The 17,476-nt window shown below is 38.1% G+C and overlaps 1 protein-coding gene and 1 long non-coding RNA gene across 2 annotated transcripts in view; both read left to right on the top strand.

The window, feature by feature from the left end:
• Positions 1-9,346, top strand: part of LOC144203953 (uncharacterized) — a 26,774-nt gene extending 17,428 nt beyond the window's left edge. Inside the window, exon 4 of the long non-coding RNA XR_013327798.1 lies at positions 9,248-9,346. This is a non-coding gene — a long non-coding RNA (uncharacterized LOC144203953). The remainder of the gene's footprint in view (positions 1-9,247) is intronic.
• A 6,859-nt stretch (positions 9,347-16,205) lies between these two features.
• lrp1bb (low density lipoprotein receptor-related protein 1Bb) overlaps positions 16,206-17,476 on the top strand; it is a 142,231-nt gene continuing 140,960 nt past the window's right edge. Inside the window, exon 1 of the mRNA XM_077728593.1 lies at positions 16,206-16,296. Within this exon, the coding sequence (XP_077584719.1) occupies positions 16,206-16,296 (91 nt within the window). The remainder of the gene's footprint in view (positions 16,297-17,476) is intronic.

Genomic DNA, 17,476 nt, shown 5'->3' on the forward strand with positions numbered 1-17,476 from the left:
TGCATACTCCTGGCAAGATCTGAATTGATAATCTGTTTACACAAACGTTGTTGTTCTTGAAAATACAGTGTTAGCAAGGCTGTCTTTTTTTTCAAAGTCAGAATAAGTGTTCTAATAATGGGATGTTTTCATATGAAATAACCACAAACAATTATTATTTTGATGTCTTCACATACCATACATTATTCATAGTTGAATACATACAAGCGATACATAATAAGAACTGTAATGGGTAAAATATTATTATGTCAGTGTCATTTGAGGGGGCTTTTTATTTTATTTTTTATTTTTTGTAGAACAAATTGCCTATACTTTTGGACCCCAAGGCCATACCTTTACACGTTTTTCACGTTAAGAAATTGATGTTTTTTCGTCCCAGTGCTGTTTTCCAAACCGATTAATGTTAATCCAACAGCCTGATGTCAGAGTTGCAAATGGTGCCTCTGTCACAACCCTTTCCCAAAATAGACAATTTTATTACCATAATAGAGACTGGTCGATGCAGAGCAGCATCCAGAGGGTGTTGCCACATGTCAACTTCATGGCAGCCTCAATGTGATTCTAATTGATTTAAATGATTTTGTTCTACCAAGTGCATCAGGAAACTGTAACAAATCTGTTTTGTTTTTCCAAGTAGGAACATTGGTGCATTTGCGTGGATGCAAAGCTGAAAATCAAGTCCAAGTTACATTTTTTTTACTTAGAAATATTCTTACAAATTCCTTCTTGAAAAGTTATTTTGTCAGATCACAAACTTTGCGACGCATTAATATTTTTAGAATTAAACAAATCCTCAGACTGTGCCTCAGCCTGTTTTCAATATTCACAAAGCATTTCTAACTTCATCAAGATGACATTTGTAGTTTGCCAAACATATGGCTGTTACTGCAACTATGAATTATTTCCCTCTTTTTTTTCTTTGTATGTAGCCAAGATTTTATAAATTAAATTGCTCTCCCGTTGCTACAGAGATTCTAAAAAGTAAAAGAGTAGTTTTCCCCTGTGGCTTTTTTCTCTCCCTTCAAAATATTAATGTTTCTTTTGGTAGGAAATTTATTTCTGGCTCTAACTGTAAAAGACTGGCACAATCAAAGGGACTGTCCTCCCTCACTCCATGCCATCATTGCCCAGAGAAAAGGCTTGGTCATTTCATCTTAGCGTGAAGGCTTCTCATCCGCTTTTTCTTTTTTTTTGAGTCCTTATCAATAGTAGGCACTATACTCTCGCCTCAGCTTTCTCCACTATTTCTCATGAAGTGCTTAAGTCCTTCACCAAGCTGTTGGGCCAGCACTGACAGCATTTCTGACTCCCTGAGGAGGTCATTACGATGTAGATGAGCCACTCAAAGGAGCTTCAAAATACAGGCGAAGAATGAGCAAAATACAGGAGAACAATATCAATTGCAATGTACTGTTAAACCAAAACTAAAAAAACAGCTCGCTGTGGAAGCATTTCTCCTCAGTTGCACCTTTTGCTTGCATTGTGATTATGATTATTTTAAGCATTCTACAGGCAGAAAAATTTGCGAGGGAAGGGAAGGAATTAGCGAGTGTTGGTCTTACATGATCTTGTGTCCGTAGTTGACTGGGATAGGCGGCTTTTTGTAAAAACCCATCCCATAACTTTAAATGACCAACACATTCAGTGCTGGTTTTGTGAGATGGCTCGCTATCGGTTGACAGTTCATTGGTTACATAGTAGTAAATCACCGTTGTCACCGTTGTGAGCAATCGGTTTACCTTCACGTGGCAGATTTGAAAGAGCTACCACATGCTTGCCTTGCCAACCTTTCATGTTTGCCCGATCACTGCACGTCGCGGACACCCTATGGTGCCGCTGAATTGGATGGCGCCGCAGGGATTCAGTGAAGGGAGATTGCTCAGACCTTCTGTAGCTTTACTCACGCTGTTTGCTTCTTTGTAATGCTGTTTGGGCCGCCAGTTACGCCTGGCAATATCAGAGTCATGTCAGGGTAGTGCCTTGAGTGGGTTTTTTTCCGGTTTCCTCCCACACATTGTAGGCTGATTGAACATTCTAAATTACCTGTTACATTGTTTTCTTCTTGAGAAAAGTGCATGATGGCTTGGTCTTCAGAGTAGCTGCACGACTCCTTCATACAATTGATTCTTTTTGCTACTATGCACCTACTAAACAATCATCCGCACTTTGATTACAAGAAATGCACATTTATTTCGGTGTTTGACCATGCCTCATAAATAGGACGTCACTTCTTACAATCCCGATATTGCGCCAGATAGCAAGACGATGTCATTTTGCATGTATGATATGCAGATAGTTTTTTTTTCCCCACGCCAAAAGTTGCACTGAGAAACCACAATGGAAATCAGCGCAAGTTGGAAGCAGTACAAAGTCACACTTGTCTCATTTCTTTTTAAAGAGCGCATAAGACTGCGTCTGCATTGGTGATTCACATATGGCATTTGGGCGTTGTAGCCTTCGGGTTACTCTCCCCCAGCGGTTCCGTCACAGCGAGGCATGTTGACAGCAAGCCTCCCCTGCAGGGTATGCTCTGATGAAACTGGACAAGTGTATTTTCCTTTGTGGTGTCTGGTGTACTCTCCCTCATACAGACATAATTAGGTTCCAGTTCATTTTTTAAATACACAATTTGTGTAATTGTCTGACCTTGCATAATTCACTTTGTCACGCACGGCCATAGTGTTTTTTATTTATTTTTTATTTTTAGCCAACCTCGTAACCATTTTAGAATGCATGCATTGATTTTATTTTGGACATTTAGGTATTTAATTTCTTGTTTTTTTATCGTTGTGCTTAATGTGAATGTGTGTATTCTGCCTCTGCATGCAGCATGGTTATTTCAAAGCGTGATTGACATCGACATGTCAAACCTCTATTTTGTAGTCAAAAATGTAGAAGAATACTCACAAAAAATGAATAATGTATTGTCAGATTGAATCATGCAGAAATATTGCTGAAGGAACATAAGTCTGTCTTTTGATAGAAAGAGAAAGGGTCTTTTTGTCACTAATGATAAAATATACCATCTTTCTTTCGGAAACATGAATGACAATGTAAATCATTTAAATTGTTCCATTTATTTCCTGATATAACAGTTGATCACCATAAAAGTACACGAGGAGAACATTTTACCATCACTATGTTGACACTGCAAATAATTGGCACTAGAGAAGTTCATATTTGTTAATGTGTTTGTATTGCGTCAGTGTAGAAACCCCGTAGTTAGACTATTGAATCGTCAGTGTCACATGATTTCATCTGTCACAGAAATCAGCTCCCAGTGTCATTGCCAATGAGGTTAAGATGGAAACCTGCCTGAATGCTAATAAGTGACAATTGCAACAATATTGCATCAAATTGATATCCACTGAGGAAAAACATTGGTGTGAAGGAAATAGCGGTCAATACATTTGTTTCTTTTCTAAATAACACATTGAGGACAAAAAAAGCTAATGGTCCCCAATAAATTTTAGCATAATTCATATGCAGTCTTTGGAAAAAAATGGCACAATATTGCCTTTTTTCATCCCCTCAGTGAGCCCCTCATGTTTCAAATCAGGAAGTAACAGCTTGCTTTTTTGGAGGTTTGGGAGTAGTTGTCATTCTGGCTATTTTTGGACACTTTGGATCAGTGGGGAGACGTGAAGTCCAAAGAGATTCCTGAAAAGTCAATAATATATGATGCTCTATGGAAGCTGAGTAATTGCCAAGCACATTGCAAACATGAAAAATGGCCTTCACCACAGTGTCGCCCCTGAAGTAAAACAAGCTGCCATGAGGTCACTTTTGGGTTAAGAATGTTATTGGCTGTTGACCTTCTTTGCTCGCATTCACTTATGTGTGCTAAGTTGTGACAGGGGACCGTATGAGGATTACCATTCAATGTATGTGGAATGGGATATATGTGAAGACATTTTCACCTTATTGGTTGTAACTTCTAGTCCATTTTTTTAAATAATGCAGTTTCTTGTTTCTTGAGTTTTTCATCTTTGGAGGTATCTGCATAAACCTCGTCTCATTAGCTATGAAGTTGAGTTAGGATGAGCATTCAGAGCTACTTTTAGTATTGGAGGCTATTGTTTCTGTTGGAAGCAAAGTTATCCTCTTTATAGTACATGCAGATATCCCAACTTGCACAATATTCTACTTCTCGACATATACATGTCAGAAAATCACTACATTTACCCCTCTTGAGATTTACTTACTGCTAAAAATGAGTATTTTGAGATGTATTATTCGAAAGATGATTTTTATGATTAATATTCATCATGCAAAAAATACTTTTACTGTCACGCATTGCTTTTTGTATACCATTGCTCACAGAAAAATCACACTCTCTGCCAGCGGACTGAAATTCATCTATTAAATATAAGTCACAGCTTTTTCAATGACTAATCAATGATTAATATGTCCACATCAAATTTGCCTTGAGAGCTCATATTTTTAGATCCAAATGTTTCATTCCTATGCGTGTGAGTTCAAATGATGGGTGTGGTGGTCCCTTAATTCTTGCTTTGCATGGTTCAGTCCTTTAATGTTTGTTGCTAATATTTAAACAACCCATGATGGCCACGTGTTTTCTTACCCTAATCAAAATTACTTCAAGAATTAGATTAGATGAGTACTTTTCCCCCCAAGTACAAAAATAGTCTATTGTTAAATCCACAGCAGGCTAAAACAAACACTCCTTTGTTTTTTTTTTATCTCTTCCTTTTTTGTGCACATTTAAAAGGATCTTATGTGGAAAAGTAGATGTCATTTTCTCATCTAATGACGCCTCTCATTGTTAGACTGATGAGCAAAATGTAGTTTTCTTGTTTGTTTTGTTTTTTATTGCAAGGAAGTTCACTTTTCTTCACATGCTTAAATAGGGTGGATGCTTTGAAATCAAGCTCTTGTCTATATATAGTAGTTTACTCCAACTTACCTTTTCGTGTATAAACAGACAAACACGGGATCACCAGTTCCCTGTGGGGGTGAGAGGCAATTATTTGGAGAAATCTGTGATCTTACAGGTTGAAGTCGGGATGGTAATTACCTTGGTGGATTCGTATGATCCTGCCGCTGCCTTTTCTTTTGTGTGCGCTCTTTATGTGCTCATTAATTATGAAGCAGCACTCAGGTGATTCATCTGAGAGCAGGCAATGTTTAAACCTCTTCTTTCTTTCTTTCTTTCTTTCACACGCACACTGAAGCCCAAGAAAGGCTCTTCATCACATGTCAACGAGAACACCTATTAACTTCCACCTGACATATGACTTTTAATGAAGCGCTCAGTAGACAAACTAAGATCATGGAAAGAGCGCTCAGTCATTAAAGTAGCCTTGGATTTTCAAGTGACATCCAATTAAAGTTACAAGCCAATCTGATACAGTAAGTGGCTGTAATAGGTAGCAATCAGTGCTGTATTTTTGTCCACGTCTAACCAAGTCTTGACAAATACTTCAATGATAAATACTAGCCATCTGGTATTATGGCCTCTATAACGTCGTCTTAATTATATATATATATATATATTTTTTTTAAAAAGAACAAAATCTACAAGCTACTTAACTGAAGAAGGAACCACATTTGACTCTCACTCTCACTCGTTCTAAAAAGTTTGGCAGAATCTAAATCCACAATTAAAAGCACACAATATCTCATCCAATTAACGATCATGCGCAAGATGGATAGAAAAGTCAGACTAACTAGGTGTCAGTATGTTCTAGGCGTGGACTCTGCCTGCTTTTTGCCTCTGGAAAATAGATGAACTAAAAGTCCCTAAATGGCTATAAAGATAAAATATTGGCAGTCACTGATTCATAGGAATGTTAATTGGTTCCATTAGGCACACAATGGAAATTACTTGGCTGCTTGTCTTCATCAACTTCACCTTCCCTGAAAACATTATTAACAATTTGATCTTATTTGACATAGAGGAGTGACTGTGAATTACAAATGTTACATTTATAAAGTACCACACACTTTCATAATAAGTCTTTTTAATCAACACATGACTGGCATTGCAATTATGTACTACTTTAAGCTTGACGTTGCTTCTTTGCCCCCTTCTTATGAGATCATTGTACAGAAAATATACCTTCATGTCAGATTTATAACTGACTTCTTAACTATCCATCAATCACGGTGGGCCATTAGGCGAGGACGGGCCACAAACACAGACTGTCAGGTTCTATAAATGCTATGCACATAGTTCACGGTAGATAAACAATAAAGCCGGAAGGAAAGCGAGAACTTGGGAGAGGGTAAACAACTGCCGAGCTGAATGTGGCATAGAGCAAGCAGACGTTTTTTTAGAGTCAGTGAATATGCAAAAGATGATGCAACACTGGTATCATGTTCTGTGTCTCAATCTTTCCTGCTTTTCACGCTTCCGATAAACAGATGGCACGTTTGTAGACACAACCGAGCTGATGGCGAAAAATCCGACGGCATCTTACAGTTTTAGATGTGCAAATACATCCATGAGGTAAAACAGTTGAGTTTAACTTCCTTCAGAAAGGCTGTTGTTCTTAGGCGAATTTTTTAACACTTGATAGAACTACCTTTGAGTACTTTAGCCTAAAGTTTTGCTCATGGGGTTTCTTCCAATTCCAGGTAAATAATACAAGTTTCCTCTCAAATCAATATTCAAACCACTAACTGTGAGGCAGATTTGTTACACACTCTCTAAGATGCCATTGGCAGCAATAGACATCTAATCCATTTAAATTGGGTTGAGCTGAAGGACAGCTACAAATAATTAAAGGCATTTCCGAGACAAAATAAAGGCGCTGTTATATTTAAAACTACCAAAACAAAAGAGATGAGGCTTGGCGTAGCAGCCAAAATGATAATAACGGATGAGTGGGTATACAAACAGTAACCAGTGTGTTGCTGTAGTCTCTCTCTGTGATAAACTGATTGCTTCAGCCATTTGGTATTTAACAGGCACAGTTTAAATGAGAGTTTGATAGCCCTTTTATAGATAACAATCAAGGGAGCTGTTGTAGAAGAATGTTGAAAATAAGTCATTCATTTATATCATTGGAATAATGGAAGCCAAGTATGTTGGAAAATATGTTTTAAAAAGGCAATGTAAAAGGTCCATTTTAAGAAAATGAGGGCAGTCATATGCAGCAAAGTAGAATCATTTATTTCTCATCAATCTAAAGCAGGGCAATTAGAGTTGAGAAGGATCTTAATTCACTTGAATTATAGATGCTGTGCCCAGCAGGATGTTAGCGTTTTGCTAAGGGATCATGAATGAATGAGACTGCACTGTAGAAGGACATAAAGGCCACCTTGACATTTAATTGTTGACTAATTGGCTACCATTGCTGGGTAATATACGCCCAAGCCATTTTACCGCTTTATTTTTTACAAATCAAATTAATTCCATGTTGACTAATGCTGAATGGCAGAATTATTAAAAAAGTGATTTGATTAGATGAATTCATTTAATTCATAAATAATAGAATCCCTGCAGAACTTTTAGACAAGAAGATAATCAGCTATAAATCCAATGCATGTCAGTGTGAAAATGAGAATATATATGGAAGGAATCATCTTTAAAAAATAATGTCTTTAAGTCAGTTACCTGGAGGGAGAATTTTCCAGATCACAATGAATTAGATTTCCCTCACAGATCAGAGGGAAGCAATTTCTGACCTTTCATATGGCTGTGATAAAAACATGTTGTATAATGGATTATTTCCTCTCTCGTCATTTCCCCTCCAAACAAATGACAACACCTGGACTTTGACATTCTCTCCTGCTCTTTCTCACTCTTTCACTGCATTTCTGTTTCTCCTCATATTCGGAAGGCCAAAAAATATACCGACTGTCCTTGTAAACTTTAATTATGTTTTCACATGAAAAATACTGGCAAAGAAACAGCCCATCCTAGCCCATTGGATAAGTTGGCCCTGCACACTATATAGTACTCGGGGAAATTATGGTGCCATCTCCTTAGTGTATGTACGGTGAGGGAACGTTAGAACAATTTTTCGGATTTTCAATCAAAGTTGGTATTGACAAACTATTAAGGATTAAAATGATCAAAATTCCTTGGTCATCATTTATGATTCTGTTGTAATGATACCCCAAGTTTGCAATCTGGATGAACAGGCAGAACATTCATTCATTTTCAGAACCACTTATCCTCACAAGAGTCTTAGAAGGGTGCTGGAGCCTATCCCGGCCGGCTAACCAACCTGAATGGTTTCCAGCCATTTGGAGGGCACATTGAGACAAAAAAACATTCACATACACACTCATGCATTTGGCCAATTTAGAGTGATCAACCAGACTACGATGCATGTTTTTGGGATGTGGGAGGAATCCAGAGTACCCGGAGAAAACCCATGCAAGCTCGAGGAGAACATGCAAACAGTGAGGACCCATCTGGGAAAACCAGAGTAGTATCAATGGGAATTGCTGAAGATTATACACAAAACATACAGTTTCTATGAGGTCAGAAATGGGTTACTTCTTTTTATAAATCAACATATTCTTTGGAGACATTGTACAAAACTGATAGAGAATGTTCAGATGAAAGAGCTTCTGTTCCCTTGTTACTCAATCCTCACCTATGCACGGTGCACGCTTCTTGTCTTCCCGACTTTCTCTTTTTTATTAATGCCATATCTATGCAGGTTTTTAGAAGTCTACTACACACATGCCAGACACCGTGGAATTAGTTGTTGAATAGCAGAACTGATCTGGAGCTCTGCAAGTAATTATCAATGCAAACCCCAGTGCATATCAATGAGGCTCTGCAAATAGAAACACGACTGGGTCACCGTGGATGGTCACAACGTGGAAATGTGACCAATTTGTCACAACGGTGCAGTCAGTACTGGCGTGTAGAATGGTAAATCCCATATGATATATTGCACATCTGTTATTTGAGCATAATCTATGCTTGGATCCATAGTGTAATAAAGGACACATTTTTTAATTAGAAATAAAATGGTTGTAATTATATGTTGGCTAAACCCAAGCGCCCACCCACCTCCTCTTCACCCAGCACGCTCATTTATTTTATGTATTTGTCTCGACTCACGGATGTCTCCCATTGAGCCGGTTTGTCGTCTACTGTGCCCCGTGCTGCTTTGTTTTTGTGCAAGCAGATGGTTGACTTGGAAAAGAATACAATTGTACTGTAATTAGTACAATACTGATTATCTCTTAACCCTTGTTCTCTTTCGCCTCTTTGCAAATGTCTCTGGATTGCACTAAGCGATGTTGCGTTGTTTTGCAGAATGGTTGCCAATCTTGTGGGTTTAACCGGAGTTTTCCACTGGGTCAGTTGGAACAGGATGACACATTCCACGTACCTGAATGCTGGGAGACATAGAAGATAAAGGTAATGATCTTAAGTATTTTGACTTGGCTATACTCAAATCCTCCTCGAGCACTACCTCTCAGGGTTTCATATTTCTTGAGTTACTCAGAAATATAACATTTACTGTGTGGAAGGAGTGTTAAGAAAATGCCAATGTGGCAAAATTGACTTGCTTTGTCCTTTTGACAAACCACAAGTAACACTAAATGGCATTTCTAAATTTCATTTGTCCTCAAGAAATGTAGAACTTTAATAGTGGCACGTTTCAATTCAACCCTTTTTAAAAGCTGTTGAAAAGTATTCTTAATTTTAGCATAATGAACCCTGACCTGATTAGACTTTTCATCGATATTCGCATTGAAGCAAATCATTTAACACATCAGTCACATCAATAACCTTCAAAATTAGTGAGAGAAATGCTCTTGACTCACAACAGTTCATGGATTGTCAACTAGCGCACAGTCATTCTGTACTCGTAAACAAGGCCTGCACTTACGTTTCATTGCTCTCAAAGTGTGCGAGGTCATGGAGGTAAGTGGAAAAGTAAAAGATCACCAGCATTTTCTTTACTCTCACATAAGAGTAAGTGTGAAGGTTTTTATTTATGTATTTCTTTAAACCTACAAAATGGGCATTTGCCACAGTTTAGTACAATACATTGGTCGGACGACCAGTTCCTGTCTGTAAATCCAAAAGTATAAGATGTATGGAGCTGTCCATGGTGACCAATGAGTTAAAAGTGGTCTGTAAAGGATTAATGAAATACCCTCAAATCTAGTGGTGTCATTTAACCCCAACTTCTGGCTTAAACTTCTTCCTGTATTTTAGTACAGTAGTCTTTTATTAAGGATCTACACTCAGCAGAGTCTAAATTATCATTAATGACTTGTACTTTCTGTGGATTTAATCGAAAGCTTTTAATGGACTGCAGGCAAATTGGGTGAGTTGAAAGGCTTTCTGAACGGTCCACCGACACGCCACCTGGCTGCACTGCTGTCAACTCTAGCAATTCACACCTCTTACATCTCAATCAAAGATGGGAAGGAAGCTTTTCCTTATTTCTTTGATGAGTGTGGGTTTGCTTTCTTAACATGGCCACCATATCTGTTCATTTTGAAACCTTATTAGAACCTTTAAAACTGTAGTCTCACTTTACCTCATGAAACTTGTTTGAGATTCACCAAAAGCTGGTGATCAACTCCATTAGTAAATTATTGTGAGCAATTATCCTGTGGTGTGAGTCATGTTTCCAGTGATTTGTTCTATTCCGAACAGCACCACTGTGACAGTTGCCAATGGTAAACATTTTTTGTACATATATGTAGTAGGCCCTTTTAACTCTGGCTCTCTTGGTTCATTGACCGAGGGTTTGCTGGGTGGTTTGTATCCACGCTAGGACTGTCTGCTGTTTAATTCTTCCTCAAGATAGAATAATAAATGAGATACTGCTGGGAAATTAGCATTTCATGGTAATTTGCCTTGGACAAATTGTGTCCCTTTTGCCCTTAATGTGTTGTTGGTATCTTAATTACAGATAGGCAAGCACATATCTATTAGTAATGGATATCGGTTCGATATGAGTTCCTTAGACTTTTAATATTGGCAAAGATTTTGTTGGCAATTAACTCCAAAAACAGTAATGGATTAGAACTAATGAAAATGAGTTCACTACAGAAAAGAGTGGTTTGCATACCAATATTACTTGTTTATAAGTTTCATTTGGTCATAAATCAGCCTCGAGCCCCAGACCATTATAAATGAGGGTTTTAGAGGCTGTATTGAAGTAGTGGATTGTGTTTGTATCCCTAGATGGCAGTGGTGAGTTAAACTTCAGAAGAAGCTATGTATCAGATATGTCTGATATGCAGTACATGGAAGGAGTGTGTTCATGTGTTAGGGTGCCTGTGATTTTGAAGAGACAGGTTTTTTTTTATAGATATATATTGGTGTTACCATAAATTTGCTACCTTATATATTTATATAAAATCTAGGTGTCATAATGTTCCTTGTACATGGGGATTGGCTTCTCTTATACCGTGAATACATATAGAAAGATTTGGTTTCGCTCGCTCATTCAAAGGAAATTAACTTGAAATTGCTTTGTAGAAACAGCTCCTCACAGTTTAATACAAGCCCAGGAAACGCTATTACACGCCAGTACTCCACGATTTGAGAGATGTGGATGTAATATGTTCATTTCCTCCAAGATATGCATGAAATTACATTGAAGAACAATCAACGCTGAAGTCTGTTCAATGGCATACGTTTCCCCTGAACTATATATATATATATATATATATATATATATATATATATATATATATATATATATATATATATATATATATATATATATATATATATATATATATATATATATATATATATATATATATATATATATATATATATATATATATATATATATATATATATATATATATATATATATATATATATATATGTATATATATATATATATATGTGTATATATATATATATATATATATATATATATATATATATATATATATATATATATATATATATATATTATGCCATATATGATTAATAAAACAAAGAAAACAACCAGTTTAATCAAGTAAAATCTGCAGTGTTGAGGGGCTGCTTTAATAAATTTCCTAATGCACGGCTCCAAACCTTCTTCGTTGTAAAAAACATTTTTCCAGTGTTGGATAAGTTACTTCTATTATAAATCACTAGTTACTCGGAAAGAATTACATTTATCACAATCTTACCCTGTAAAGTAGAAGTCATTATCTCCGTAAATATGGATGAAAAACACCTCTGGCCCATAAATATAAAACGTGTTATAATATTCCTCCACCGCCCAGCAACCTAGTTCATATTCATAAGATGATACCGCTGTAAACTGAAAACACTGTATATAAAATTTACTTGCCAGGTGTCACAAACTATCTATAACATTCACGTTGGTTCAGAGGCTAATGTACTGCAACAAGTAAGGATATAAATGTTTGCACTCAATTTAATCATCTATTACAATACACAAATTACAAGTTCTCAAAACATGAAAAATTGCAGTTTTGAGGAAAAAAATCACCAGTCATTTTTATAACCTGAAAAATGCATTGATAGGAGCAAATGTGCTGCCATACCACTTCTTGATTAACAAGCACCCCGCCCTCAGCAGAGTAGGGGTACCCATGGATCCTCATCAGTGTGCAACCTTTTCTAAGGACTGCACTCGCCCTTCCTTCTCAACCAGATGGAACCAATCTGAGAGCCATACATTCCCTTCTCCTCTGACTAATAACTGTCAAGAAAGACTAAACGCATGACGGAGCAGATTTGCCAGATGATCTTTCCTCGTTGCTCATTTTAACAAAACGGCTTTTGACTTGAGCGGAGTGTCTTCACGCTAACGCGGCTAGGAAGAATGCCGAGGCAGCAGTAGCCAGTGTCGTAAGCTTGATAATGAGCCTGGAAAGATGACAGTGTCAAGCAGGGTCAGTAGTGGTGGCTTGCTTCAAATTAACTGCACAGTCATCCAAAATAAATGTTGAAGTCCACTGCTTTCTAAACAGTGGTACAAAACATAATTGGCAATAAATAATGATATTGTTGTCATCTTTGTTAAACGTGCACATCTATATATAAATATAATAGATGGTACCATATATAAGGAGTATTAAAAAGATATAATGTGTTGAACAAAACCATGGCGGTTACATTCACTTGGTAAGGGGGTCGGTGGTCTGAAAACCATGTCAGTCAATGAGTGCTTTCACAAAGTGGCCCAAAGAATGCCCGCAGTGCGTACGATCCACAAAGACGTTAAGGTCACGTGGCCTGCGGTTCTGTGTGGCTGTGCAGTTTCGTGTCAGTGTGTACTCATGACAGGAGTCCTGTATGTCAAGACCTGTGCTTTGAGTGAGTGACACGCAATGGATGAGTGGCTTATTAGCCTGACCTCGCCGTTGCCATTTGCCAGCCTCCTTGTTCCCTCTGACACAACTGTGACGATGGCTGTTATTTTTATCCACAGTTGCATGTTAGCTTTTGGATGCAGTAAACATTTATCTTGAGTTTTTTTAAATGACTTTTAAAATAGGTAAACCAGTTAAAGGCACGTTGAAATAATGCTTGGGTAAAGTTTTACAGCGTAACAGATAGGTAAATTCGGAATGTGTTCAAAAAAGTTGAAAGTAAAAAAATAGAAAAATGAGAAAGTGCAATCAGTACTGAGGAAACAAAATTGTTCAAAGTTGCAGAGGTTCAATCATAGTGTAGCAGATATGACTGTAATGAAGAGGAAATGAAACATGAAATAATTCTGGCAGACAAAAGGATTTGATTGTGGTCGCAAGAGGGCTCAATGCGTCTTCAAAGGCATGAACAACTTAGTTATTTAAAATGTCACTGATAAAATATGGCACTTTTTCGTCGCTTTAATACATGTGATGCATGTGGGGTCCTAAATATACCAAAAATGTTCAATCTTTGGAAAATGGATGCATTGTCTGTCATCTTGGAGGCAATATTTATAGCAAAAGCATTTTCAAAATCACAATTGGAAATTACCCAGGCATTTAGAGATACCTCACTAAGTGATGCTAACTTGCCGAATATCCTGTCCGTCAATGAATTGCGTTTCAACTATGTAAAAAAAGTTTGACAATATATAAGACTGAAAGAACTACAGTAAAATATATGTGCTATTTTATTTCCAGTATTTTAACTTAAATTTTGCATGGTGCCCTGCAGTTTATTTATACACAAATGTATCTGCCCAACTTGCATCTTCATTGTGACAAGGCTATTGTAAAATACCCGGCCGTCCAGCTTCATTAGGTTTTACTTTCACCCCTTCCACATAAGCCTAGTACAATTTATTCTTTTCACCGACATCACTATGCTGCACATAGGGAATTAATGACCATAACAAAGAAGCCAGCATTTGTGTGTAGTTATGAACTACAGTAAGTTGAGGTATAACGAGGCTGCAAATTCACACAAAAATGTTTTTTTGCGGCTAGCACTGTCACAAAGAAACCCTTTGTACATTGTTATTTTACCCCCCTTTGCAGCAATTTTTTATTTGGTTTAGTATAATTTATGGTTTTGACCATCAGCTCTTGTGGTCATGTTGAAGCACCTTTAAGCAAGAGATTGAATGAAAATACAGTGTTAACACATGCGGAATACCTCCAAAATATAAAATGAAATAAATGTAGGCATCATTTTACTCAGAAACGACATCATGTAAAAGATCATTCTTAGTTTTTACACTCATCAGATCCCTTGTCGCCCGCATATCAAAGAGAAAATAAAAATGCTTAGGAGGTTAAGTAGTAAATTATACATTTCAGGTGCATGTATAAGTAAAATAAAATCTCAATAAATGAATTCACTTGTAGCAAACAATCTCATTTAACAGCTACAAAATAAATGCACTACTTCTACTGTTGCCTAGGTGGGAGGGGATGAGTGCTCTGCTGAAGAGATGGTGCCCATACTAATTGTAGGGTAGCAAGGGAATTCATTGTGGGTGGTAGTTTTTTTTTTCACATTAGCAAGGACCATCTTCTCAAAGAATGTCTAGACTTCGTTTCATTAAGGCTTTTGCTTTGTGGATTATTCAGCACTGGCATAAACGAGGTGGTCAGAATGTGTGCTTAATGTGTCTCTTTCCTGGATCCGATTCAAGAGCTGGGTCAGCTGTTTGACACCGGTCCTAAGCATATGGTTTAGCCCTACAGCCATTTGTGGTTGGGCTGGCGTCGTGTTCCCTAGTCAGGCTCGGTGGCTGCTACCTGGCCCGGGGCCTCGGCGGGCTGTAGCGTGCCTAACTGTGTGCTAACTTTGATTTTCGCACCATGCAGTTGAAGCTCCCTTCTAGCGAATGGGATGCCAGCAAAGTGTTGGGAGATGGAAAAACCACTCTACTACAACAAGTTCAAAAAAGAAGATACATATAGGAAGTGGTGTATTTATGTTTCGGGGCTGTTTGATTTTATTTGTCATTTTATAACTTGGATTGTCTTTGGTATCTTGGAACAAAAGGTTTCCCCATCAAGGCTTGTCGTGATGTTGTAAGTTGAGCATATTTCGTATGTAGAAGTGGAGGTACCACTGTATCTAAATGTATTTATTTAAATGAAAATACAAAACATTCAGATACTATGCTATTGTGTCTTGAAAAGAAGAGATAACACATCTTCAAAACCTTCTAAAAAATATCAGAAATGGTCCGTGTGAAGACAGCAGATAAATAATGATGTAGTATGGCAGCTTTTTAGATGAAATAACCTCACATCTCAAGGCATCACTGGACATAAATGAAATGTAAACGATTTCTACAGTAGATGCGAGAAGCTGTATGAGGCAATGGAAGTGCTTGAGAGAGAGCGAGGGAGCACAGGAGCTCCACCACTCCTCGCTCAAAATCCCCCCCCACCCCACCTCCTGAGTTTAAATTCATTGCCTGTGACTCCAGTCCAAGCAGGCTGGCACCCGGCACTGACTGACCAACGTGATGACTCTCCCGCTCGCCGCGCCACCTTGACGACATTTAATCACCGGCAAAAGACAGCGAGAGCCACTCACTCCTCTGTCTCCATCCATCCCACCCCCACTCCCTGCGCTCTTTTCTCCCTCATCCGTGTTGTCTGCTCCCATCAGAGCCGTGTGCATGTGTCGGGGAGCGCGGGGGGGCGCGCCGCACCGGTTCCGCTGGACACCTCCGAATAACGGCGCTTGACAACCGCGTGGCGGTGGAGGAGACCGGAGAGGAGGGAGGGGGGAAGACTGGACCTGGACGTGGGCCAGGAGCGAGCATCGGGACCGGGTAGACGCGCCGTGGCTCCTGCTAAAGCCACTCTCCGAAAACATGCCCGAGTTTTTCCTCCTCACCTTCTTAGCCCTTTTCTCGGGATTATTTCCATGGAGCCAGCCCTCGGCATCAGCGGATGAGCGCCGAGGTAAGGGACAGCAAATATTGTCAATTTTGGGATGATGCGCAAAGAGTTACACCTGCGCTTCTCTTCGAATAATTGCCATTGTGGTAACAAGACGGTTACCGGCATGTTCGTGGTTAGAAGGCGTGCGCTATCGTAGGACTCTTGAAGCGGGTGAACGTCTCCCCCCCGGGGCTGGGTTTTGTCTCTTGGGGCTCCTAATCTCTACTGTGAGACACACACTTAGTGTGGACAAATAAAAGGATGCCTGTGTGCAATTGTCAATGGATTGCGCACAATCGACTGCCTTGGGTTGGACTGACTGGGGAAAGAAAGGCAGCCCGATTCCGTTTGGAATGTGGTTTGGAGTTACTTGGATGTTGAATGACATGGCTAGAGAGTTGAAAAGTCTTAATGAGCAATTTTTTTGGAATTGTATAAATGATAGTAATTGAATTGAATGGCTCAATGGAGCCAAAAAGAAGCAAATGTCACATCCTGACTTTGACAGCTGTTCATTATTGGTTGTACACGTAGGAACCGTGTGCTGATCACTTGGGTGTCGGCTGATTTGGACTTTGACGCCAATGTTAGTAAAGTATAAAAGTGTTTAAGTAGTTGAACTAAAACATGGACCATCAAGGCTTAATTCATTTTAACATTGCCATAGTCGTGAGGGGAAAAAGAGCTCAGTTCAAATAACGCTTGGCACAATCTGCCTATTTTATTATATTGAATTTCAACTCAAACATTTGCCACTTGAATCAGGACTAAATTCTATTTAAAAAAACTCCTATAACTTCATTTTCATTGGCAATCCATTGCGGATATTTCATCATATTTCATATGAAATTAGTTGTGACTCATTTATTTTAGTTTGAAGAGCAACAAATCTCACAAAGAGAGAAATAAATATTTAAAAATAAAAGCTTTGTGAATTTATTTTTTAAATTGGCTATGAGACCATATTTCTGACATCATCAGTGTTTTCACAATATGGTGTGTTCCCTATATGGTCAAACATATCATATTTGATACATGGATTTTGAGCAATGTAATATTTTTTCCCCTAAAAAAAACTGATGTATCATATGAATACTAGGCACATTTCTGAGAAATTATATTCAAAATTTTGTAGTCTTTTCATTCTGAGTGTCCATTAAAGACTTTCAAGTAGGATTAAAGATACAAAGAACAGTCTCCC

This window comes from Stigmatopora nigra, chromosome 11, assembly GCF_051989575.1.
Source record: "Stigmatopora nigra isolate UIUO_SnigA chromosome 11, RoL_Snig_1.1, whole genome shotgun sequence".
In the NCBI taxonomy this organism is placed as follows: Eukaryota; Metazoa; Chordata; class Actinopteri; order Syngnathiformes; family Syngnathidae; genus Stigmatopora; species Stigmatopora nigra.